This window comes from Seriola aureovittata, chromosome 17 (assembly GCF_021018895.1).
Source record: "Seriola aureovittata isolate HTS-2021-v1 ecotype China chromosome 17, ASM2101889v1, whole genome shotgun sequence".
NCBI lineage: Eukaryota > Metazoa > Chordata > Actinopteri > Carangiformes > Carangidae > Seriola > Seriola aureovittata.
Window position 1 is genome coordinate 8,714,054 of NC_079380.1, and position 27,566 is coordinate 8,741,619.

General features: G+C 44.3%; 1 protein-coding gene across 4 annotated transcripts; it reads left to right on the forward strand.

Moving 5' to 3' along the window:
* rhbdf1a (rhomboid 5 homolog 1a (Drosophila)) lies at positions 1–27,564 on the forward strand. Of its 4 annotated transcripts, none has more exons than XM_056402219.1 (19): positions 1–557; positions 18,178–18,322; positions 18,437–18,576; positions 19,151–19,255; positions 20,740–20,953; positions 21,203–21,409; positions 21,638–21,760; positions 21,914–22,077; positions 22,380–22,631; positions 22,740–22,851; positions 22,969–23,043; positions 23,136–23,297; positions 23,407–23,507; positions 23,596–23,659; positions 24,080–24,174; positions 24,282–24,357; positions 24,720–24,820; positions 26,130–26,283; positions 26,463–27,564. In XM_056402219.1, the coding sequence occupies exons 2-19, from the start codon at positions 18,206–18,208 to the stop codon at positions 26,880–26,882; spliced, it is 2,682 nt and encodes an 893-aa protein (XP_056258194.1). In that variant the 5' UTR covers positions 1–557; positions 18,178–18,205; the 3' UTR covers positions 26,883–27,564. The 4 variants fall into 4 exon arrangements, with proteins under 4 accessions (XP_056258194.1, XP_056258193.1, XP_056258195.1 ...); XM_056402218.1 differs by having other exon boundaries at positions 2–557; positions 19,148–19,255; XM_056402220.1 differs by lacking the exon at positions 19,151–19,255 and having other exon boundaries at positions 7–557.
* The last annotated feature ends 2 nt before the right edge of the window (positions 27,565–27,566 follow it).

The following is a 27,566-nucleotide window of genomic DNA, read 5'->3' on the forward strand; positions in this document are numbered from 1 at the left end:
TCACTGTAGGAGTAGACAGAGAGCGGTGAACCCCGGTTTCCGTCCCGGACCCCACTCTGGTTGAGGATATCGCTTAGTCACCGCCGTTAACCGGGAGAAGCAGCGCCTCCCTGTGTACGTACCGATTGGCTGGTGATCTTGACGGGTTTGCCTTCTCCACAGACCGTCTCCAGTCCAGGGCGGGGCTGACTCTCCACCAAACTGAATTAGGCTACAACCGGCAGAGGAAAACTTACCCCGGGTAGCTCCATGGAGCAGTGTGGGAATGCTCTGTCCGTAGGTGGGAAGCAGAGAACCGGACGGCAGCCACATTTCGGCCACACCATCCTGGACTGCCTCGGCTGCTCGCGTGCTCAAGAGTGACCAGATTTCATAGCACGGCACCGGGCTTGGCTTAGAAACATCTGCGGGGTGGAAAAAGAAGCGCGTTTATTCCTGCGCCGCTGTCAGGATGATGTGACAAATCACTCATCTGCTGCTTTGGGGAAAACATCTGTGAAACCGGATTTTTTTTTTTTTTTCACTGCTGGAGATCATCTGAGCTGGTTGTTATAAGGGTAAGTTATGTCATTATTCCGTGACTGTCTCCTGTGGTCGCCCATACGGAAGGCGGCAGCCGGGGGAAGCGCTCACGCGTCGTGATCGAGGAGGATAAACGAGCTTATACTATTCGACTGAATTACGGGTCAATTGGTGGAAACAGCAGCCCTTCAGATGCGGGGTGAACTTAGACAGCAGAGCATCATTTAGGTAACAGGGTGCCGTGCCATTTGCGCTGCATGTAGAGTTCTCATAGTCGAAGTGGGCTATTTAAAATGCTCAGAATTGGATCTACCTTTAGGCCCAATCACCTTTTTAAAAAGTGTGAAATACCCTTCACATTCAAAGGGTGTTGAAGTGGAATTAATGATGTGTGAAATGAGCGTTGTGTTCAATAACAGACACAGTCTGATAAGCTAAATTACTTTTCTATTTTTTTTTTTAAACTTAAACTTGGCCAAATTCAGGAGAGATTACTTTTAATTAGAGCCAGAGGTCTGATGGAGGACAGCTCTGACTAATTGCAGTTTTTTTAGATGAAGGAATGCACCTAAATGACTATGCTGCTGAATAGTCTTGCAACATTTCACGCTTTCAGTCACACCATGATCTCAGTCATCCTCCTCTTCCTCCTCTTCTTCCTGCTCCCTCCTCCCCCTGGTCATCATCAGCATCACTATTATCCTCATCAGTTGTGAATGTTTTTGCCAGTGGCTGTGACAATTAATCACCATGGTACATTACATTTTTTTTACAACACAGATGACCACATGAGTGCAGAGCACAAAGCATGTGCTTCTCATATCATCTCACTGCATTTGGCCGCTTTCAAACCGAAAGTGTCATTTCTCCATCAGACCTTTGTTTTCTTCTGGATTGTGGTTTTCATGAGGCGTTGACACTCTGTGACTCAAAGTGACTCATGGTTTCACTCACAAAAGGCCACAAATTCCACAAAATCGTCACGCGCGGAGAGGCCACCTGAATGTCTTGATGTCACTCATGAGAAGTTGAAAGCTCCAGGAGAGCAGCCCACGTATGAACAAACTTCAGTCTTGTTGACATCGGAAAGGTTACGCGCTAGAGTGTCCTACAATACCTGGGTAGACTGAAGTGAAACCGTAGCCGTACTGTATTAGAAACTGCTGAGTTATTTTGGCAGACAGGACATAGGAGCACATGGCCTGGTTTGTGTGCCCAGTGTTCCTGAAACCTTATCACATGGAGGGAGGGGGATCATGGCTCAGGGTGATGTAATCACACCGATAAAGCAGGGCCCTGATGTGTGATAGTGGCAGTCATGTTCATCCTCTGTATCTGCTCCAACTGGACCCCGGAGAGAATATTCCCAATGTGTGTGTGTGTGTGAATGTATGTATGTGTGTTTGGATGTTTATGTGGGTGCATGTGGGTACATGATACTTGGAGGGAACTGGGAGTAGCTCTGCTGAGGCAGGTGTACCATCCAGGCCGGCCTGTGTTGACTGGCTGGTATGTGAGTTTTGCAGGGGGCTGCTGAGGGGGCCACACTGTAGTCATGCCTGCATGACTCATGGCGCGGTATCTGTCTGTCTGTCAGTCTGGCCAAGTGCATAGTCCTGTGCAACTGCCTCATGGTGTTGCCTTCAAAAGAGCTACAGGGCAGGTTCTTACACTGGTTATGTGGTTATGTTATCAACATTCAATTTCTGGAATTTGTCACCAGATTTCCTTCCATACACCTCAAAGCGTGCAGCTCTTTGCAATAGCACCATTGTGATATTTTACATATGTGGTCTAATTGCTTCAAGATGATGTACCTTCAAGCCGGCCACAGTTGTTAAGCCCAGAATGGGTGCTCTTTGTAGATTTGATGCCCTGCTGATGCAATGACGCAGTCTTCAAATACAAAGCCGCCATAGATTTCCTGGAAGAATCCCTCCGAAATGTGAAATGTGCCTTCTTCCCGAACACGGGTGTACTCTCTGTGTGATTGTTGGTCATTTTCTCCAGTGTCTGGACAGAGTTCTGTCTGCATTCAGATGAAATGAGCGTCACGGGGCTGAACTGTTCCATGTGTGCTGAGCACATGCTTCTCTAAATAACCTCAGGCTGTTACATCAACAAACACATCTGTATCACGAGTCGAAAATTTGTTCACTTGAAAATCCTGAAGTTTACATTCATTACTGAACAGGTAGAACCTTGTTCTGATTAAAGGAGTAATACTAAATACAGTGTCGTAAGGTATAACACACTGTAGTAGCTGCTGTTAAGTCATGCTGCCTTCATCTGTAATTTTTAAAAGAACATTTATTTCCCAGGAGTCCACTGTATGGTATAAGTATATTGGTATCTATCATTTAGGATTTCACATTTTCACATTCTGGACCATGAACTCTCACATAATTTTCCCTTAAGCTACTTTTAATATCGTCTACATATTCCAGCTCTTCGCTAAGCCTATATGAATCTTACTTTGAGCAAATATTAAAACACAAGACACCATTTTTTTTTATGCTTACACCATTACACCACAGGGGATCATTAAGTTTTGTGTCTTATTTTATAGTCCCTTTGCCAAAATTCAGCTTAAGATCTATGGTCTCTTTGGAAACTTTAGGATCTTGGCTGGATTTAAAATATATTTCTGTGGGTCATCATACTCTCCCTGTGATTGATTGAGGAGTTTAACATTGCACAGAGTTTGCAAAAGCTCAATGACTTGAAGTGTTATAGAGCGGAATTACATATCTTACGGAGACTGTCATGTATCAGTCATCACAGCCAGCATCTGCTATGTGTGGAAACTACCACAGTCACGTTTGTCTTGAGGGTTGATTTGCTAATGTGAGGCACGGCAGCGGTGTCTGGAGAGGTCAAACATGTTGACCGACTTGTTCTGCTACTTTAGAGACAATGCGCATGCTTTGCTGCCAAATGTATTGGTTGTAACTGTTCCCACAACTGAGCTCAAGCAGACATTAGCTTAAAGAAGCATGTCAGGTATGGTTTTGCAGGGGACTGATGGTGAGGGAGCCCACAGGCAGCGTTTGATTTAGTCCCCGCTGGGGCTCGCTCAGCTCGTACCTTGGTGACTTTGATGTTGTTACGGTTTTGACTACGTTGTCGGGAGCGGGAACTGTGATTTTTCTCACATGTCAAATAATGTGGTATTTGTGGAAAAAGAGAAACTGTGTTGTGTCTCTAGTGTCTGTCGTGCATATGTGATAAGGAATGCAAGCAGATACATTCTGCCTTTTCAGTGGAGGGAAAAAACAAAACGAGTATTTGGTTGTGGGTCATTGCTTTTGATTACACAGGAAGTGTGTTGTTTGCTTGTACAGACTATCATTTTATGAAGTACAGTACACTGGCTGTCGCGCGGTACCAGAGTACTTCCCCTGTTGATGGCTTGGTTGTGTGATTCACAGCTGTTGCGTCCAATTGTTCCCATCCCATGACATCGTGGTGGTGGCATGATGCAGCGGCAGCCATGTTGGTGAAGTCAGTTGTGATGTAATGTTGTAATGCAGCAGCAGGGCTATTTCAGGTCTACCTCTGAGCCTCCAAGGCCTTCGTCTGACAGCGTGCCACCCTGGCCTTCTCTCAGTCAGCACCTCATCTGTCATGAGCCAGACAGCCATAGTTGAATCGGCATTCACAGAATGTACTAGAAAACCTTTGATGCCCAGGTTTGGGGAAAAGTGGGACATGTGACTAATTTGAAAATACAGGTTACTATGAATTGTTTTCACAGCTCTTTGGCTGAAGCCAACATTAGGCTGTAGCCGAGATGCAAACATCTAATTTGGGGTTGGTAGTTAGAGGGTGTCTTTGGTCCCGTAGCTTGTGTTCTCACTGACACGGTGTCTGAGGCTGGTTAACCTCGGGGCAAATTCTCAGAGCTGTGGGAATGCTGTGTGTTTTTTCCCAGAAGACCATCAGAGCTTTATAGACAAGCAGCAATGGCTCCTTGAACTTTGATCTTCCTCTCTGAGTGTGAAGAGCTCTCAGAGGGCGTGTCTGCAGATAACCTAATACATATCTTTCTTTATCTGGTGCCTCAAGACAGAAATGTGCATGTTAAGTTGCAAACTTGCATACTATTAATTGAGTGAAATCCCTTGACAGAGAATTTGGTTGGAAAGCTCTCACAGGGATTGCTTTACAGCAGCAAAACTTGATGGACAACTTGTGGAAAGTTAAAACAGTCTCATTGTTTGAAAAGCACTTCAGCGTGAGCAGATGACTGTTGTTTGACCACTTTCTGACTAACCATTGTAGAGAGGCCGTCCTAAATGATGAACAGAGTTGTAAGTTACAACATATAAACCTTTTCTAGACTTTGCTTTGTTAGAAAGAGACCAGAATACTGAATATAACTGAAAAGACATCCACAGTATTTTATGCCTTTTTTTTGTGCGCGTTGCTAATCCACATGGGAGACTAGTGTAATGGGTGCGCCACGGGCCTCAGCTGCTTTAATAACAGCACTGTGTAGCGTCTGTTTACTTTTTCTCAGATCATTGTCAAGCCAGAGGACTAGCTCAAGGAACACTCTGAGTGATACAGTATCCCAGCACTGTTACAGCGTCAATGATAGTGCACTTTTAAATAGGATGCCACCACCCCAAACACCCACCCCCCACCCCCCCACCCCTTTCTATCTTTGGCACAGTCAGCCGTCATACCCAGAGGCTGTGAATCCTCATTGTGTACCAGACTGCTAAACTCAAGTTGACTGCACCCTGAATGGAACTGTATACACACACACACACATACACACACACACACACACACACACACACACACACACACACACACACACACACACACACACACACACACACACAGAGTTATATCTGGACAGTTTCAACTATCCTACCAACGTCACATACCATGCACCAAACTCACTCCAGCAGCTTTCCCAGAAATGAGGGTGTGTTTTGGACTCCTGTGACTTGTCTTTTACTGGCTTTTTTCGGAAGAGGTGGATCTTAGTGAGTGTGAATGCTCCTTTGTTTTTACTGAACTTGAACCATTTAAGTTTCGAAATACACCACTGCTGAGGGGTCACCTAAATATGCCAGCAGTGCATCTTTTTTTGACTGTTAAGTTGTGGCTGTTTTACACAAATAGATTCCAGTTAATCTGATGGGCTGTGTGCAATGTTTGTCAGTCAGATTGACTGAAGTGGCATTAAGCCAGGCACCGTTGGCATATTTGAACAAGTACCTGTCCCTGTAACTCTCAACTCTCCTTTTCTGCTGCCTCTGCCTCTCTTCACGCTCGTGCCAACTTTCCCTTGCATTTGCCAGCTGAGAGGGCTCGTAATGCCTCGTGCCAGGGAAAATGATGTAAAGCCTCTCATTTATGGTGCCCAGTTGATCACGCCCAGTTATAGTGAAGGCATCATGCTCCAAGCCTAATATGCGGTGAAGCATATTCACTCAGAAGCAGGCAAAAACAAACACGAAGAGTAATGCAAATCAGTAGTAATTTATTCCTGGTGCCTTTCACGATTTGTACTCCCACTCTGGGACACAACAATTTATGTTTTTAGTTTCACTTCTCTCATCTTGTCTGAATCAGACATTCTGTCTCCTCACCAATATTATATTTCCTGATCATTTCTTGCTCCTCCGTGACAATATTTGCCTGGGTCAAGCAGAGTAGGGAAGCGTCCCTACGACTGTGCTCTGTCACAAGGGGGAAAAAGTGACTTTATTTCCAAAGACAAAGAGTCTGTGTGTTTTCTTCAGTTACATCAGGAGTCAAGAGGCCTCCCCCTCACTGGGCCTGGGACTGTCCCAGTGGACCTGCCCCAGCCTTCCCAGTTTTCCTGTGCCTTTGTTGGGAGTTTTCCACAGATCTCTTGGCCCAGCTGCATGGCTTCATTCTTCCTTCTTCCTGCCCCTTTATCCTCACTTTTACACCTCCCTGATCGCAGCTCAGAGACCCTGGCTTCATGGGTGTTCCCTTGGGTAAACCCCCCCCTTCACTTCCTCAGAGTAGCCTGTATCAGAATAATCTATATTATTAGCTGGTAAATACATGAGGTGATCCTATCTGTAGCGAAATGCAGTTGCGGATGGAGAGTTAGAGAACTAAAAATCTTGGAAATAGATTTTATGTTCCTTGATCACTGCTCTGTTTTGTAGCTGACCTGGGACAAAATTCTTTTGTGCGCTCTGCAAATAACATCCTGAATGATACGAATGCTGTGGTCCACACAATCTGGTGTTATCCTCTTCACGCTGACAGCACTTTGGCAGAAGATACACAGAAGGGGTTAGTTTTGGGTTAAAGGAGCTATTTGTAAGGTTTGCTATTGCTACATCACAGGTGTTATCATAAACTGTCGTTTACTTACCGGTCTAGAACAGTATCAAACTTCATTCCTGTCTCCAGTGGTGGAAAGTAACGCCAAGTGTTAAGTGCTTCTATTTCTATCACGTCTTTTCTTCTACTGAAGTTAGCATGCTAACCAGCTAGCACCGGTCCGGCCAGCCCGTCTCCACACTTTCTGATTGCAGAAGTAGCGCTGCTCAGAAGGTGTATTATAACCTCTTGTATTGTAAATGCAATGATGGCTGAAGCTCTTGTCAAGTGACCATCACCATCACCACCACCACTCGCTCCCGGCAAGAAAACCACGTTCGAAACCCAGTACCCAAAGATATCAGCATTTGGTTACTGGGAATGTCCAAAAGAAGTGAAATTACACTGTACAGAAATCGACTTATTTCAACCTGGAGTCAAATAGATACATTTTCATACAAGTTTTTATTATTACTATAAAATGAGATTACATTTCATGTAATTTTGCCTATTATCTGTGGATCAAAACTGTCTTTGAACCAGCCATTGAAATGGCACCGACTCGATGAGTGACTCTCACTTGTTTTGACACAGAGACCCAAATCTCACCTCTGTATCTATCTGAGTCATTGCTCCATGATTTACATTGTTCACAGACTTTGCCAAAGTGTCTTGTGACCCACATATCCGTCCCACCACAGTGACTTAGTAACCGTCAGACCCACAGATTTGGAAATGTTGGAGACTATGTCAGAAAGACACAGTTTGTGTAGTTAACTTTATTCATTTTTGACACAGCAGTGTGAGCAGAGCGTACGTGGTAGGTGATGTATGTGGGACTGATTTGTGTGCTCTTCCCACCGCATGCAGCAGTGGGAACTAGAGCACATACTGTAGCTGTGAGTAAGCACTTATCTGTTGGTCAAACCATTTTATCTGCCATAAGTCATGCTCAACTTTGTGCATGTAAGACTCATTTTAATAATGTTTCTGTTCTGCTTCTCCTTCAGTCGCTTATTTGCCTGTGTAACAGATGAAAGAGATTTAAATATGGGAGCTTTATTAAAATGACCTAGTTGTTGTGTGTGGAACAGAAAACGGTTTTCCCTCCCTCCAATCCAGAGGGGAACCAGAAGACTAAATTCAGTAGGTCTCTGTGGATGTTGCCTCTGTGAAAATAAATTAAAATCCTCTTACCTGAATCAACTTTATACTATCATCCCAAACAGAGAATCTGTCACTGTGTGACACTGATATGTGTTGTGGTGCAGGAGGGGGAGGCTGCTGGTACGACCTCAGTTCACATCCCCTGTCCTTCACTTGGCTCTTAACTCAGGCTGTGCACGCCTACATCTGCACACTCACACAGACACACACGCACACACGCTCACCCAGCCACACGTGTGCATGTGCACACATATTCACAGCCCGCAGTGTTGGAAATCAATGTAGTCAATCAATAATCTGTACTCTGGGCTGCCCCAGGTCTGCAAATCTTTCAAGGAGCCATTTTCTGAAATTGGACGTGAAAGTCACGTCCATCTGAGGCCTTTCACTCATTTATTTAAGTGTGTGAAATGAAATGTTTAAAAGATTGAAAAGGGTAAAAACCTTAATTAGACCTTGACGAAGGTTGAGCCGATCTATGAGAAAATACAGAATCAAATTACTAAGAGAGAAGAGGATGATTCATAGTGGAAGAATAAATAAGTCAGTCCTTTAAATATTCTAACTTTAGACTGAATGATAACTACCCTGTGTGACTATATATATGTTATATGTACATTTACCATACATTTTTATCACACTAACTCACTGATTCTTGATGTGGATGTTTCTCCTCTTGTTGATACAGATTTACTTGAATGTGCTTACAGAAAGATTTGGCAGCAATCTGGGAATAACGAGCAACTGAAGAGGGATGTTCCAACTTGACCAATTTTGAGAAAAAAAAAATCTGTATAATTTTATTCTTAATTGTTTTTGTTTTTTTTCCTTGAGCAGTTACATTTTAATGCTCAACTCTCTAAGAATTGAAGAGTTAATACTCACCAGGAGACAACAGGTGGACTGAGTGTGTTTTGGAGAGGCTCTTTAATTTAGGCATTTTGTTAGCCTTCATCATCATGCTGTGGATTACTGTACTGTTTGAGAAGCAAAATCTTAGCATTTGATAAGATTCAGCTTCATAAATTTGTTCTTTGTTGCCCTCGGAAACCCCTTTATGCGCCATGCTCCGTGTCCTGAAAGACTAGACAGCCCTCATTCTCTCCTCTGCTTAAATCCATGCTAATATGGATAATTCCCATTGTCCCATCGCCACGAGCCACACTTCATCTGTTCTCCTCAATAGACGTGTCAGCTTCGATGTCACAGTGCACTGAGATCCCCGCTCTCTGCCCGCTCTGTGCAGGGCTGGGAGTGGGCGACAGGCCTGAGTCAAAACGAGGCCCATTATTTTCGGCATACAGTGACGTGTGCTTGATCGTGGCCAGAGGGGGCAGGGATGTGTATATTTACATGTGCGGTGTGGATGTGTTCCTGTGCATGTGAGCGAGTGTATGTTGTTTCCGTGGTCGTGTGGACTGGACACGGAGAATGCGCTGGGTCTGCGGTGTGTTTCCTGCCTTCATTTGCACGTCTCCCCCTCCTCTGCTCTGCATTTCCTTCCTTCCAGCACTCCTCAGTAAAACAAGCGGTAACCTGACCTCTCTCTATGCTGGTGGTCTCCCACAGAGGATGTGAGATGACAGAGCTGATGGCTCTCCTTTGTGAAGTATTTTTAATCCTGTCGATTGATTGGACCACAAAGATAAAGCTAAACAGTTGTGATAGTAAGGCAACACAACCTGACGGCCTGCGGTGCTGCTTTTTCTCAGTTTTTAATGAGTTGATTACCTCAGATGTAGTTTTCATCCATTAAACATACACTCCAATATGATGTCTCTGCTAAACCATAATGAAGTGGACTCATTTTGTGCATCACGAGTAATTTTCTTCACTGGGAATGTGCTTAGTGCACCATTTCCATTGATGGAGGAATGAAAACTTCGGCCTGCTCTTGCTTTTTCTTTTTTTTTCTTTTTCTTTTTTTTTTGTGTGTCTACGATCAGGCTGCACAATGACCCTTGTTCAGCCCAGTCCACATCAGGCCATACAATGCAGCCTTTTGTAGTCTTGATTCAGGCTGATATCATGGTGGAAACTATTTAGATGGGGATCACATGTTGTTAGGGCATGCTGCTTTTGAGATTCTCCTCTTACTCACTTAACGAGAGAATGTCAAACCTCCCGTAGACAATAAGGTGCTTGTTTGTTGTCTCAGGACACATTTTGGGAAGACTGGGATCTCCAAGAAAGATGGCTTACCTTCTTTGTTGTCTGAAGTAGACTCTCTCATTAAGCCATAAATTGCAAGACCTTGCATCTAAGCAGAGCAGGTCAAGGTGGTGTCAAGGTCAGGTCTTGTCAGAAAGTCTCATGCTAATGTTTTTCATCTTCTTTCATTATGGCAAGCAGTGTGAATATAGATCTTTAACATTTGTGTTATTCATAATTTTTGATCTGATTTCACAACTCTTGACTAATTTGGAAATTTAATATGGAAATTAAAGTTTTTCCATGCTTTGGGAAAGGCTTTTAGATTTACGAGGTTTTATGTCATTGTCTGTAGTGTGACAAATTATGTGACAAGCCTTTTTAAAAGACATTTTGAATCCAATTATTATAATTTCATTTGTAATGTGCAGACAGATTTTTAGCTAAATCTAATTGCTTCTCACCCCTCTGAACCCAGTCAGCAGAATCAATTATAATATTATATATTGCCTATTTACTGCAAACCCAGATGTGTGTCTGTTTCTATTTGGCCTCTGTAGATTTACCACAGTTCTCTTTTAGCCTCTGGGGTTAGGACAGGCCCTCTGGAGTATCTCTGAAGTATCACAGCGTTGTTGAATTTCATTAACTGCCCTTAAGACACAGCTCTAACAGGCCCCCGAGCATTTTGTCTGCACTATTACTACACTACTCCCTATGCCCCAGTGTGGAGCTGCTAGATTTTCCCACTCTCCTACCAGCAGTGAGATTCCTTGTAGGCCACAGCTGGAGATACAGTGAGTTGATGATAAATGTCTACAGCAAACAAATGTTCAGGTCTGGCAGCTGCAGTCCCAGCCTAAAATGACTTATCAATTGCTATATCCCAAAGCGACGAGGGCCCTTCCGCTGTGAGCTGATTCAGCGGGGTGTTGCCTGATCTCACTGGTCACAGAATATTCACACAAATCTCTTGTTATTGTATAAAACAGTGTCTAGTTGTCTTGGTGGGTGAGGTATATAAATATCTATAAATAGCCCGCCATGGGGCGTTTTTTTTTTTTTTTTTTACTGTCAGCTGCTTCCTTAAGATTAGAGGCACAAACACAACTCTGGGCTGAGACATGATACAGATTTACTAAGTGAGCCTTATTTTTCCACTGAAGTGAAGACAGGCCTTTGCTGTGAGCTGAAACAGCCCCGCTAACAATGCTGAGAAAAGAGTCGCTTCAGCTAAGAAGCCTCAGCCCTGTGTGCACAGCAGCTCCAGTACGCAGTAAATAATTCACCTGTGCGGAATGACTGAATAATTCAAGTGCTGAATTAGCTATTCGTGTAATAACATTTCACCTGTGTTTCAAAAGGGGAGGAAAACTTTGTGCAAACGCAGAGCTGATATTCTGTTTGTAAATACGCTGAGATTAAAGTAATTATATGTCTTGGTCTCTGTGTACACGTCTCACCTCTCCTTCATATTGATTTCCTGCACAGGATATTGCTGCACGGTGAAAGGCTGGGTCTTGTGCTGATAAAATAAGCGAACGCAATTTTCAGGGACCCGCATTCGCCTGGCAATATACAGAGGAAGTGAGGAGGACGGGAAGGGGTGCAGGCCGTGCGATGGCGGATACAGATATTGCCTCTTTGCACAGAGATAAATGGACACATCCCAGATCTATGAAATTAGTTTTGTTGCAAACGGCCTTTGAGAGGTGTTGTCACATTTTGCTTTTGTCAGAAAACAGCCCACCGCCCAGAGATCTGGAGCAGGATGTTTTTGTTTTTTTATTTTGTTTTTTTTTTTGTGTTGGTCTACAGTTTCATATGGACACACATTTGCAACTGAATCCTATAAATACACCACATGCACGCAGCCCGCTGTTAGAAGGCCATTTATACTTTCAAGAGCTATTCATATCGTTGGCACTCGATCCTGTCATTTAGTAAACACTGTTATGACAGTGGGGGAGCCTGGCAGTGGACCTGAAACAAATCTGTCACTCCAGACTAAAACCGCTGAGACTAAAAGGTTAAGTCTCTATTGTAAAATCCCACCGAGCGCTGACAGCCTGAACTAAATACCTGTGGAACACTATGGGAAAAAGCAAGGGCTACTCCACCCTTTTTGGCTGGGCACTAACATCCATGCCTCAGCTCTCAAGCACCCATCTTACCAGTCACAGCAGCCCCTCAGCTATCCATGACATTTGATCTCAGGGTCAGCTGCGACGGATATTTCTGCTGTCTCTGTGTGTATGTGTTTTTTGATGTCGTAAGGGCCGGTATGGTATGACAGCCTGTCACATATCACTAGGGTCAATTCAGACGACTGCAGCTTTACTGGTGCTAAGTTGCACTTCAGTCCCTGGCCTGCGGCTGTATTTTGCAGAGTCTTTTCTTCCCTGTAAGTTGGGCAGAAAGAGAGTTAGAGAGGACTGAGGGGCTTTAAGCCCGGACTGTTGTTCACAGCTCAGTTTTATTTTTGTTGAGAGCAAAGTGTGTGTAGAGAAACGCTCTAATTCCTCCCTCGGTTATACCGTTCATGTGACTCTGTATCTAAATCAACTTCCACAACTGGTGAAGTCACCTGGTATTAATGTCTGTGCTGCAGTATAACACGTTTATTTTTAGTGCCTGTTTCTTTCTTTTCTTGTTTTTCTTCTCTGTTCTCCTCGCCCAAATGAAATATCAGTAGCTTTGTAGATTTGTCAGCTTCTTAATTCATCGTGGTCGGACGCACGATGTTCTATATAAAGATCAAAAGCATCTTTCTGCAGTTAATGCGCAGATGGGCCTCAGATGCTTGTAGGAGCTACAGAACACACATGCTGTTATCAAGTGCAAGTGAATCTTACAGCAGGGTGAATTGGTAGATCTCTTCCTTCTTCTTATTGTTTTCCAAATGCCTCCACCCATAATATGAATATGTGCTCATGACTTTCTGCTTATTATTATGAAATCTCAATTTAAGGAAACTACATCTATTGTATATTAAGGTTGATTTCGCAATGGAAACATTGAGGGTGTGTGTCTGATGCAGAGAGCATTTCATTTGAGAAAAAGTCTGCTTAAATGTAGAGGAGAACTTTTTAGAATATTTCTAGTTATACTAGTCAGAGAATAACTAAGGAGAGTGACTGCTTGAATAGTGTTTTTTCCCTCCATTGTTTCCAGTGTCAAGCCTCGCCTCCAGCATGGAGTGAACTAAAGAAACAATGGATAGTAGGAGCATTTATAGTGGATGACTAACTGTTGGAGTATGGGGAAAACCAAACATAATGTGTTTGTGCCATCGGGTTTTCAGGGAAACAGTAATAAGTCTGGAACCTGCTTCAATTACACAGAAATGTAATGATGTCACTTGATATTGGAAAGCTTTCTAATAAATGAAAAAATATTTTGGTAGCACCACAATGATAATTTGAGTCAAAGTGGTCAAAAGGCTGACCTGTGGCGGCAGCAACATGCAGGAAAGAGGATGAAAGAGGGAAAGGAGGAACGAAGGCCTGAGGGCAGGAAGCGCTGCAGCTCTCAAGAATGAGGTATCCGGCCTTCTCACTACTCAGATTAATGAGGTCATCCATGATGGCGCCCGCCCGTGCATGCAAGGCAGCGGAGTCCTGTTTTCCACTGTCCACCCTGCCTCTACAGTCCCTGCCGGGAGCAGGCAGGGCCCTACTTGGCGGGCCACCTGAGGCTCTGTCAGCCTCAATGACACAGCTCTGTCAGCCACCCTCAGCGTGGCTGCAGCTAGCCTGCCTCCTGCAGAGTAGTGCATAGCAGCAGAGTACACACAGTACCCGGAAACCAGCCAGCTCCTGTCCATAATGGTTAGACTTCATGCGGTTTCCTGCTTTGCCATTTCAGCTTGGTTCAGTTTCAGCCAGAGATCTTGAGGAATGTGGCGAAGGCATGCACTGAGATTAGAAACGGCCCCGGATAGAGGAGATTTCAAGAATGCACGAATATTTCTAATATGACTATTTCAGAAATGTTTAATTCCTAAATTATTTTTCTAAAACACCTGATACGGCACTTTGTAGATAATATGTTTAGCTCTTTCATTTCTTCTTCAATCACAGGAGTGAACAGGGACTACAGATTTTAAATAAGGCATCTGCAGAAAAGATGGCAGCTCCGACATGAAAGAGGCCAACCAGATTACTATTTTATTTATGATGAATGACAAACAGGAGGGCAATGTTCTGTTGCAAGCCTCTGTGCATATTTGAAACGTAAGGGCAGACTGAGAAAAGTAGTTATGTTGTACACAATGGCACAAGCCTGAAATGAAGCAGCAGAGCTTTTTCACAACTGTTCAAGGTGGCATTTAGAGCTCCATTCACTGAGCCTTTCTTCTGTTGGACTTTAAGCCTCACCTGTGACAGCTGGGCCTCTGTTGTCATAAGCCAGTGCCTCTCTCTGCATGACTGAAGACCATTTCCCAAGCGATTATATTAAATGGTGGCATGGAAAGCTTCATTGGGCTTGAGTTTGTATGCATAGCGTAATACAATAGATTGCAGCTCACCAGACAGAGAAAGAGAGTGCTGGTTATGCTTGTCAACCCCAGTCATTATGGCCCGCTGGACATCCCTGCACCTGGAGAGACATCGGTTTGTCCTCTGCGTTTCGTCCGCCTGTCTTTCTTCCCCTGCCTAATGGAGAGAAGAAGTGGCCCGGGGGGAGCCAGTGTCAGCCCCCAGCAATTTAAAAACAAACCATGCAGGGTTGTCTTGGGTCTCATAATTGAGTAGGATGTGTCAGTTTCTCACAAGGCCCAAACGATAGCAGGAAGCCAATCTTGCGAGGCTCAGTACGCAGTTCATGGGTGTGGGTGTTTGGGTTTTTTTTTCCTCTGCAGATGTGAATCTTGAAGTCAAAACAAAACTTTTGAAGAAACTAGATTAAATCGTGGTAGTCTGAAGAATGTGAGCCTCACATCAGCGCCGGGAATGTAAACACTGTGGGAAACTATTACACGCATCGAATTGTTGCCATACGACATCTGAACCAGAAAAAAAAAAAAGCACAATCACCTTGAGAACAAGATAAGATATTACGGTGCATTAGCCAAGCAGCTGCTGGGGCTGAATAATATAGTCTTGTCGAACTGAGCTATTGCTTTAAGACTGATTTTTTTCTACTGTCGAACTTGACCATGAACAGATAACATGCTCTGTCCAGGGAGGGCTAATCCTCCAGCCTGGATAATTGCCAAACACAGAATTCAATCAGCTCTCCTTCCCCTAAGGAAATCTGCTTCTGAAGGACTTCCTGCCTATGAAGACCTCGTCTTTCTCAGACAGCGACCAGCCTTGGGCTCCATCTTCTCTGTGGGTGGATTTCTAATCATAACTCATTGGAGAGATGAGTGACACTTTGAGTGCTCCCTCACGGTGTGAAACGAGTTGGTGGCCGTCGTGGCTGCGACGGCGACGCCAACTGTTCCAGCTAAACTCGAGTCGCATGCCCGTGCCAGTTCAGCTGCCATGTTGTCTTTGGAGGAGGACGAGAGAGACAGAGGGAGACAGAGAGACGGGCGCTTGGCTGTCTGATGAATGTTGGAGGTTTCCCTCGGGCTGTGACCAAATGCTCTTAAAACCCACTGAGGAGCATGGCTGCATTACTGCTGCAGCATCAAGTTTTGCAAGCGTCCTCTGCACGACTACTATTACATGTCTACACTGTGTGGGATACAGATGTTTAACAATGGCACTGCCATTTTTAAGTCAGATACTTCAGCCATCATCTCTCTTCATTTTCATAGTTTTGAATGTTTTTTGTTTCATTTATCTGTGTTGGTTTAATCTGACAAGCAAGTAGCCAGCAGGCAGAACGGAGCTATGAGGCTGTAATTGCCTGTAAATGGCAAGCACTCACACAGAGACCACATGCAAGTAAGAAAGAGATGAGTGGGAGACTTAAGGCAGGAAAAAAAATAGCCCACAGCAGAAAGCAGGAGGAGAAGCTCAGCCCAGGAACAATGGGAGTTGTTTAGTGTGCTTCCACCCATCGCTCCTTCACTCTCTGGAGGCAGAGCAGCAACGACAGAGCATTCAGGGCAAACACAGTTAAATGCAGGAGGAGCCAAAGCTTAAGCAATCAAACAATGTTTTGCATGGAGGAAAATCAGGTTCCCTCGCTGTCTGCTTTCAGTTCCAGTCTGTTTCAATGTGAAGCGGATGCTCCCCTCCCTTCCCAGATCTGCTCGGTATCAGGAGCCCTGCTGTTTGAACTAATGATGAAAGTAATTAAATGTCGGGTGTTTTAGCCCAGGGCGAGAGAGAGGGCTGTTGTTGCAGTCGTGAGCCGAGCACAAGCTGAGCTACTGGTGTCACATTTGCATTTCCCCAAATATTAGTAGTCAGTTCATGAGAGGGATGAAGTGTGTGATTGTTATTCAGTGGATTTACAGGCAGATGACTGAGTTATACTAAATAAGTCACGAGTGAAGTCACCAAATATATGGGTCGAAGTGGAGCAGAGTGAATAGGCTTCAAAATGTCACTTAGCTCTGGCTGTAGTCCAGTCTGCTTTGCTAATCTCACCTCACAATCCAGACAATGTCACTGGAGGTCAAACAACTTTCAATATAAAAGCCTAATAGGTGCACAAGGTCAAAACCTCCCAGACTGACAGGGAATGAATTGTTGTATTGTAAGCATCCCTTCTAGTTTTTTCTGCTTCTTGTAGAACTCCCAATGACTTTATTGTAGCAGAAATGTCAATGTGTGATATAGGAACTATACCAGTATAAGTGTGAACTTGCAAATTGAGAAATATCTGTCAGCAAGACAGATACCGTGTTAAATATTAACACATTGGTGATGACCTCTGCCGCCCTCAGTCTGAGGTTTCCCTGCTGTCTCTGCTGAGATACTCTGACAAAACTTCCCATCATCACTTGGGCTAAAACAGAAGCCTGTGGTGTGTTAAAATGGCAACGCGAAGCAGATGTGGTCACTAGCTGTAGACTTTTTGTTTTTTTTTTCAAGGAGGAGCTGTAATAAGAGAAGTGAGGACGTGACCTGATGTGGCTGCTCAAAGCTCAAAACCCTTGATGTGACTTAAAGACTTTGGCATTTTCACTGAATGAAACGGGAAAGGGCGGGAAAGGGATTTTTCAAATTCATTTGGTTTTGTAACAGCTCCAAAGCCGAGGAGACAACCTCCTTTGCAAGTTTATACACTTGTGCTTTGCAGAAAGGCGGCCCATTGTTTTGTACATTCCTCTTGCCTGCAGATTGAAAGAAAAACTGCCTTAATGAATCATGAGTGCACAACTACGAATGCACCAATCTTCGTGGGATGTTGCGGGATCATATGAAGTGAAATAAAAAAAAAATGGCTGTGCACTGTTAACGCGTAAATGAGCTAAATTTTTCATGGGAAAAATGGGGATGAAGAAAATGACAGGAAATGAACCACCAGGCCCAGAGAAGTGAGGTTAGACGGTGGGACAATAAAACGAAGGGCTGGTGATAACAAGGCTGCAGCTACGGGCAGGGCTGTTTACTGTGCACCTCCTGTGGCCCACAGGCCTCGTCATGGGAGTGCACGCACACAGTCATTAGACTCTGATAGATGTCTGCTGGAGGCAGAGCAACGTTTAACCACGCAGAGGGATTACGTTTGATTTTAACTGTAGAATTAAGGGATTATTTTTAAGACTGCAAACTTCCTCACTCTGCTGCACAAATATTTATTGTTTTTTTTTTTGTTTTTTTTTTTTAAATGGCCATGTGAACTGTTTCTGGGAAGCTGTAAACAGCTATAGATGGTTCTCAGTGGTTTCCCCTATGGACTATCTGATGAAGAGAAATATGTGAATACCCATGCTTGAATCAAATAAGGGGCCTTAGCACCCTCTTGTGAAACAATTTTGCAACACAAATCAGTGTAATCATCATGTTTAAAGCTGCAAAGAACACATTTGAATTTTGATCGTGTGTTTTACTTAAGATTACATGTGATTGGTTGAAACTCATCACAGTCTCTTTTCTCTGTGTGTAGCTGGCAGGCCTGGGGTGGGACAGAGAACATGGCTGAACCACGGCGGGAGAGCACCAGCAGCCTGCAGAGGAAGAAACCTCCCTGGCTCAGACTGGACATTCCCACAGCTCAGATGTCGCTGGACGAGCCTCCCACTTTTGTTCAGGTGAGTTTTTTTTTTCTCATTGAATCCCCCCTTCAAATGTTTGTCATCGCTCTCTGTCTCTTTTGACTTGCGTTTTCACTTTTCCTTTTGTATTATGTGTCATTTCTCGTGTAGCCGGTGAAGAGGCAGGGGTTCCTGCGTAGTATCAGCATGCCAGTGGAGACCACTCACCTCCAGTCCCCACCCCGCGACCTCTTTGACACCCGACGGCCTGTCTTGCAACGCCAGTCATCCATCACTCAGACCATAAAGAGGTAAAAAGCATCTAGCAATACACTGGCTTGATTAAATATGTTTACATCTTGATATAAGTGGATTATAGCATGTACACGTTCAACATTTCATGCTTCAGGATTATTATATGAAGACCTTCACGTTTCTTTTGCAGTGTAGCAAGTCATTTACATCAGTGTGTGTTGTCTAACCTTGGATGAAATGTTATGTAATATAAGCAGCACATGCTTGTATGAGATTCCTGAGCTAAACCGAGGATGTTAGCAGCCTGTGTCCCGTGGCATGTAAAAACATAACTTTTCCATATATCTACAGTGTTCCTGCTTTCCTTACCTTTTTACAAATTGCATGGCTGTTTCTGATTAACAACCTCAGTATCATGTGCCTGGTAATCACCTTCCTAATGTTGTAAATCTCAATGAAAACCAAATCTTAACCTCAGAGTCTGCTTTGCTCTCTCTGCATGATTGCTCCGGCACTTTCCAGCTGCACTTTTCCTTCTCACTGCCTTGTTGTTGTCTTTTCTCTTTCCCTCCTCCTTCCCTCTGTCCCTTCTGGCCTCCCTCCGGGCCCTGCTCTGCCTGGTCACAGCAGCAGAAGGGTGCACTTTGAGCGGATTAACACGGTGCCCATTAAGGGCCAGCGGGCTGCTCGCCGCAGCACCAGGAAGCACCACTCGCTCTCCAGAACCCTGCTCAGGTACGGCAGGAAGTCCCTCACAAGACTGCAGGTGTTAGGGTCAGGATGAAGGTCTGGTGTTTACTCACTTGTTTACGATGAGGAAATAAGTGAGTATACTCTGTGTATGTTCAGCTTACAATGTTAAGTCTGACATGATTTTGCCAATGATGCTTTAAATATTTGTAATAATTTTTATTCACTCTGACAGTAAGTGTCACATGTATCAGGCCCACATCACAAGCTTCAAGATTTTCTGTTGTTTCTCACTCTGTCACCGGCTGTTGCAGCTGTGAGTCATGTCATAGCCACAGAGATGTTTTTAAATGAGTCATAAGAGCACCCGAAACCATGAGCTGTCATTTCCCTTTTACAAGTTCCACTTTATTTCTGAGCTACAGGAATGACACGGCGTGACAGTGGGAGGGGTCACTCATGTCCTTACACATCTGTCAAACAGCATCCCACACAAGCAGCTGTCGCCTCTGGACGGTGCATGTTAGTAAGCCAATGTTTTAAGGTCTCGCGGCCTCTTTAGTGGACACTCATTAGGCCATGACGATGTTAAACCATTCTCATAGAGACCAGGGTTAGTGAGGGCATGTCCACTGCTGCAAAGAAAAGGCACACAGGCGTACGCTAGAATATTAGCTGCTGAATCATGTCACTGACACAAAACAGAGGACCAGGCAACCAGTGAGAATTATTCACAGAAAGAAAGAGTGAGCTGTGCCAGTGAGAAAGAGATTTCAACCTGACTTCACTGCACATTCATTCTGCAGCTGGTAATTAGTGAAAAAAAAAAGAAGAAAACACAGCTAGCTCGGCTGAGCTTTCCTTTGAAGAATGTTTCCACTTCCACTTCCTGGCCTCAGGGTGCAGTAACATTGTTTGCTCTGGTACTTATTAGGCTTCAACTACCAACAACGTGATTACGTGTGTATTCAAAAAGGTTCGGTGGAGCGGGCCAACGTGGAAAGTGGAGTGGGACGCAAATAAAACCTCTGAAAAGATACCTCGTTCTCTGTGTCAATTGGATTTGGTGTCTGTTTGTGTCAGTTAAGATTAGGAAAATCTGAATAAGTTGGATTTTATTTGCAGCAACAGAACTACAGTAATCCTCTTGTGCTCTCTTTCTTTGAACATGTGGACTTTGGGAGTGTGTGACTCTGCACCATGCATACACAGTGTACCTGGCTGCCGTTCTTTCCCAGTTTGCCCGGGCATAAACATGCCCAGACTTGTTCTCTTTACTGCTTCTATTACTCGCACTATCTGGGCCACTTTCTGACATCCCGGGGAGTGTGGGCTTATCAGTCCTTTGCATGTTTGCCGTTCCACTCCTCCATGTACAGAGCTCTTAAGAGGGCCATCAATGAGTGCCTCTATATCTCTTTTTCAAGTTTCACCTTGCCAGATAGGATTTAAATCTCTGTCTGTGAGAAAAGAAGCACGTATGTCAGCTTTGTGACCCAGAACTGAAAGGTCAGTGTTTGTGGTGTTAGGGGAACAGCAGACTGGTTTGGAGTCAGTAAGGACGGCGACGCCACCCAGAAATGGCAGAGGAAAAGTCTGCGCCACTGCAGCCTGCGCTACGGGAAGCTGAAACCACAGGTGATCCGAGAGATGGATCTGCCCAGCCAGGACAACATCTCCTTAACCAGCACTGAGACCCCACCTCCTCTCTATGTCCCCTCCTCACAGCATGGCATGCAAAAGGTGAAGGAATACATGGGCTGTTTTGTATTTTATGTTATACGACAATGTATTTTAACCTTAAAAAAAAAAGAAACAATTATTGATTTTGGTATTAATCATTCTGGTCGTCCCACATGTTAAATTAATTAATTGAAGCAGCATCTTTTGGAATGTCTCTTGATAATTCATATTGTAATGATATGCATATTGATTTACTGCTCTCTCTCTGACTACCACCTGGGATCCCATTTGGAACCCATGGGTCTCCAGATCGTGGACCCATTGGCGCGAGGACGAGCGTTCCGTATGGTGGAGGAAGTGGACGGTTACAGCGTGCCTCAGACCCCCATCACCCCCGGAGCAGCCTCCCTCTGTTCCTTCACCAGCTCCCGCTCAGGTCTCAACCGACTGCCTCGCAGGCGCAAGAGGGAGTCTGTGGCAAAGATGAGCTTCAGGGCCGCAGCAGCGCTGGTCAAGGTGAACAACATAGATGATATCGGATTAAATACAAATATGTACAATGCTTGTAAAATAACGTATACATGAGGAACAAACAGGAAAAAATAAGTGAACCAGAACACCTGTTGTACACATGCTCCTTTCTGTACTTTATTGGATCTTATTGGCATTGTATGAATTTGCATTCTGGTATGATGGAAAGATTACACCTGTGAAGCCATATATGTTTATTTGTTTGTTTCTCAGGGGCGTTCGTTACGGGAGAGCACTCTGAGACGGGCCCAAAGACGAAGCTTCACCCCTGCCAGCTTCATGGATGAAGATGTGGTCGACTTCCCTGATGAACTGGACACATCCTTCTTTGCCAGAGTAATGCAGGAAAAACAACAGTGTTATTTTGCTGTTGTTACTATGTAACCATGTTTATTTATGACTGAATAATTCTTATTTGAAAAACCCCAGGGGATTCTGATTGTTGGCACCTCCGCTCACTATTTTCTTTCCACTTGTGTTCTTTTCTAGGATATTCTGATGCAGGAGGAGTTGTCCACGTACACAGACGAGGTGTTTGAGTCACCGTCTGAGGCGGCCATGAAGGAGGCAGAACCCAGCAGCAAGAAAGATGAAACGGAGTTGACAGGCAGCGCCCTAGATAAAAGCGAGCTGGAGAGAAGTCACCTCATGCTGTGAGTTACTGTGTAACCGTGGCGGCAGTCTTATCCAAGCTGTGGTGATGTAAACATTTTAAAAATAATGATTAACACTGATCCATCTTAAATCTGCTAAGAATAGGAATTATAACCAAGTTTCAATCCACAAAGATTAGATGTCCTCAATAACCAATCTGAGACAAATATGAATATTATTGATCTCTTCCTGGATATTGATGACATGACACAGAGAATGTCGTCTTATTTCTTCATCATTAAGCTCATAAACCTCTCTCCATCTTCATGTCTCTCTTCATCCCCTCTGTTGCCTCTTCCAGACCTCTGGAGCGAGGGTGGCGTAAAGCCAAAGAAGGAACTCCAGGACCACCGAAGGTGCCGTTGCGGCAGGAGGTGGTGAGCGTAAACGGACAGCGGCGTGGTCAGCGCATCGTTGTACCTGTCAAGAAACTTTTTGCCCGAGAGAAGAGGCCTTATGGGTTGGGCATGGTGGGAAAGCTCACAAACCGCACCTACCGCAAGCGTATTGACAGCTACGTCAAGAGGCAGATAGAGGACATGGATGACCATAGGTACTGCACCGCTCAACATATCCGACTAATGAGCTCTGTCTCTCTGCTTCCCTCAGTGGATGACACTGATGGATGATGAGTGATGCTGTTGTTTCTTTGTCTCTCTAGGCCTTTTTTTACATACTGGATCACCTTTGTCCACTTGCTCATCACTATCTTGGCTGTATGCATCTATGGCATTGCACCAGTGGGCTTCTCCCAGCATGAGACGGTTGATTCTGTGAGTCCGGCTCGGATGTCATGAACGTCTTTGTCAACACACCATCACAATGTTTTCACTCTCATTACGAGTCTCTCCTCTCATTCTTACTCTCTGTCTCTTTGTCTTCTGATTAAGGTTTTAAGAAACAAAGGCGTGTATGAAAATGTCAAGTTTGTGCAGCAGGAGAACTTCTGGATCGGGCCGAGTTCGGTGAGCACTCTTCGCTTCGTCATGATTTCAATGGTGTAACACATAACAAAAATAACAAAAGCAATAATCATGTGTAAATGTCTTATAAATAGGAAGCTCTGATCCACTTGGGGGCCAAATATTCTCCATGCATGCGGCAGGACAAGCAGGTGCATGAACTTATCAGGGAAAAGAGAGCTATCGAACGCAACTCTGCCTGCTGTGTGCGGAACGATCGCTCTGGCTGTGTCCAAACCTCAGAGGAGGAATGTTCGGTCCGTAAACAAACCCAATTCTTTGTTTGGTGACCTTTTTACAATGCGAATACGGGTCGATACAGGTGTAGGAAGTTTTAAACTCTTCTCTTTGTGGTTTTATTTCTAGAGCACTCTGGCTGTGTGGGTGAAGTGGCCGAGGCATTCCAGCACTCCCCAGTTAAATGGTAAAAACAGACAGCACGGCTCGGTGTGCCATCAGGACCCCAGGTAAGATGCACTAGAAGTCGTTCCATTTATGGTTCGAAGCATAAATGAACCGGTTGGTCATGCGTGTATGTTGTTTGTCTCATTGCAGGATATGTCTAGAGCCTGCCTCGGTATCACCTCACGAATGGCCTGATGATATCACCAAGTGGCCAGTGAGTTCAGTCAAACCCTGTTTGGTATTAAGACATTACGAGACGTAAACCTATAGGTTTGGAAACGTTAGTTCACAGGTGGTCTTGATGAGACTTCAAGGAATAAAGGATTTTTGTTCCAGCTTGTTAAAACTTCTGGCTTTTTTTTAACACACTGTTTTGAGTTGAGTGGATTATCATTATGAAACAGCACAAAACCACCAAAATACACCAAATTTTTCACATTGATGAACCTACATGACGTATCACATTTTGGCATTGTGTTACTCATGAAAATTGTGCTGTCTTGTCTAACGGGTGTGCAGAAATAAAGTGCCACAATTGTTACATCGAACATCCTGTTGGGATTAAACTTAAAATAAATCCTATTTAGATGAAACTTGAAGTATTGACTGTTGTTCTCCTGCTCCGGCTTCTTAGATTTGTACCAGGTACAACACAGGGAACCACACCAACCTGCCTCATATAGACTGTACCATCACAGGCCGACCCTGCTGCATAGGAACCAAAGGGAGGTGAGGAGAACATGCGAAACCTATGAGAAACATTCATCCTGTACTAGTCTGAAGCATGATGGGGGACTAGTTTAGTAGATTACTGACTGCTGCTCGTACTCTTCAAGGTGTGAAATCACATCCCGGGAATATTGTGACTTCATGATGGGCTACTTTCATGAGGAGGCTACTCTCTGCTCTCAAGTAAGCATCTCTTTCCTAAGTACACACAAAACAAGGCATTTTATTTCCTCATGGGAAAAAAAGGAGAAACTGTTGTAAGGAATACTAAATGTAATTTGTGCATCATCCGTTGCTATTTTTAACCTGCTGTACTGGTTTGTGTATTCCCTGAATACCAAAACAGATGGAGTGAGAGCTCACCAAACATTTCTGTTTAGACAGTGTGCAGGAGTCTTCATTTGCATGCTATTTGAAATCTTGGATTGTCACTTCAGTACTATGTGTTATATTTTTTTCTTCCCTTGATTGTGTTGGTGGTTGTATCTTTCAGTATGACCATGGGGCATTAATTAATACGCTTTTTTTCTGCTTCCCTTCCTCAGGTGCACTGCATGGATGATGTATGTGGACTGTTGCCTTTCCTCAACCCTGAGATCCCAGATCAGTTTTACAGGCTCTGGCTCTCACTTTTCCTGCATGCTGGGTGAGTCAGTAGCTGTCAGGATTAATTCTGCTTAATCAGACAAAGAGGAAACAGACAAAGACGAGGGAATAGCAGACAAAAGAGAAACTCTCAGTGTGTAAAGCATTCACTACCTAGTAGTACAGTTAAATGCAAATCTTGTCAACCTGAAGCTCATAGGCTGAAATGAGGTCAGCCCCAGAGTCAGTCAAAGCAAGAATTTGAATAGAGCAGAAAGTCTGCTTCGTCTCAGGCCAACAAGCTTGATCAGCATTTTCAAGGAGTGTGTTTGCACCAAGCAGGGAGGAACAGGATGTTTAAAATACCAGAATTGGTTGAATATGTTTGGCACATACAGGGAAACTGACTCCAGTTGTCAGTAACTCTTAAAATAGTGCACAGGAAGATAAAAGAGCCATTCAGTAAATATGTACAAGACAAATAGATAAAATGGTAGAACAAGGCCAAACAATCCTACACATGTCTGTGAGATGTGAAATTGTACAAAGTCATGGATGTCAAGACCCTCAATATGTCTGATTTTTCACACTATTTCCTGAGAAATTGATGAAAATGTCACCATATAGAAAAGGATCCGCTCCTTTAACTGGATCGGCATCAAAATTGAAAGAATTGTTCCCCGGCCTGTGCCCCATCCGTCCACCAAGTTTGGTGCAATTCGGGTCAGTACTTTTGGCGTAATCCTGCTGGTAGCAAAGCTGAAATAAAGTTGGATAGTCCAATGACAGTTATCCTCAGAGCAATGCCCTGCTGTATACACCTATATACAACTAATATGAATAAGTGAAAGAGGTTAGACATGTGAGTCACCTCATCAGCTGAACCAGCTGTGCTTGCGGTGCTACAATGTGCTTGTAACTAGAGTTGCTCCTACAAAACTTCCACATATGAAAAATATGTTCAACACATGCTGATGAACTCACTCATCGCTTGCAGTTATGTATGATAAATTTCAGACTGACAGCTCTACTCTGACATAGTTTAGACCTGTCAGTCAGTGAGCACAAAGAGCTGATCTCACAGTTAAGAGGAGCAGTGCTTCATCTTCACACTGCCTGTTATCTGTCTCCTGGGTAATTAAACAAAGTGCCCTCACTACATGAACTCATTAAGCTTTGGCGAGATAGAGACCGATTTTGTTGATGGGCAAAGTTACACCCCCCACCCCCCGGTCGGCTGTTCGGGGGTTTGCCTCTTCAACACAGAGGGATTATCTGCCCCGACACGTGCGGCTTTTCACCAACATGCACGCACAAACATCACATTGCAAACACATGAGCAACTTTGTCCACATCTGTCCTCCCTCCAGGATTCTTCACTGCCTGGTGTCGGTGGCGTTCCAGATGACCATCCTGAGGGACCTGGAGAAGCTAGCGGGCTGGCTGCGCATCTCAATCATTTACATCATCAGTGGCATCACTGGCAACTTGGCTTCAGCCATCTTCCTGCCCTACAGAGCAGAGGTGATCACCTGTTAAATCCCGGCACACAAGAAGATATCGCAGCGTGTTTCATGAGTCATATCATGTGTCCGAGATTTCTCATCCAGCGTATTAACATATCTAAATCATGTCATAATTGTTTCTGTACATTTTGTGATGTTTTCTCGGGCTCACGTCTCCCTCTGCTGTCTTTATCTCAGGTGGGTCCAGCTGGCTCTCAGTTCGGGATCCTGGCCTGCCTGTTTGTGGAGTTGTTTCAGAGCTGGCAGATCCTGGCCCAACCCTGGAGGGCCTTCACCAAGCTCCTGTGTGTGGTGCTCTTCCTCTTTGCCTTTGGGCTGTTGCCCTGGATCGACAATTTTGCCCACATTTGCGGCTTCATCTCTGGCTTCTTCCTGTCCTTCGCCTTCCTACCCTACATCAGCTTCGGCCGCATGGACCTGTACCGCAAACGCTGTCAGATCATCGTCTTCCTGCTGGTGTTTGTCGGGCTCTTTTCAGGCCTCGTGGTGCTCTTCTACGTCTACCCAATCAAGTGTGAATGGTGCGAGTTGCTCACCTGCATCCCTTTCACGGACAAATTCTGCGAGAAGTACGACCTCAACGCTCACCTTCACTGAAAGCGCGGACGTGGTGTGAGCTCAACAGGAAGGCATCAGGTCAAAAGATGTGGAATGGCAAGTGACATCAGCCAGTCTGTGTCTCCATTCTGCTCCTGTGTGGCTGGGGGACTGTCACCCCCCCCCCCTGTGAACTACAACAATATGCTTGTGTTTTTTTTTTGTTTTTTTTTGTACTCTGTCAGTATGAATACCTATGCCACTCATCATAAGAACTTCCTTTAATCACCTCCCTGTTCACAGACAGTCATTGTCACTCCTTCACTGTCCGGTGAAACAAAGGTATGGCACCTGTGAAGCTCCCGGCTGCCCTTTACATGTGAGGTAGGAATTATACAAACCAGCGCTGGTACAGAGAGAAGGAATATTGGGGTTTTTTTTTTTGTTTGTTTTTTTTTTTTACATTCACACTCCAGACATAGGTTTTTATTATTATTCAGGCAACCTCATACAGAAGCAGGGACGAAAATCAAATATTGATACCTTTGGTGCCTTGTTGATAAATGTACCAACTACTGCCATATTTTTGTTACATTATGCTGAGCACTCGAATGTTTTTCTTTTATTTGTTTTATTGCTTCTCAAGAAGTGATGATTGTTTTAAACACGGTAGTGTTTTAGCTACCTGTCTACTCACATGTAACTGAAAACAACAGTAAAAAAAAAAATCTACAAATTCAAATG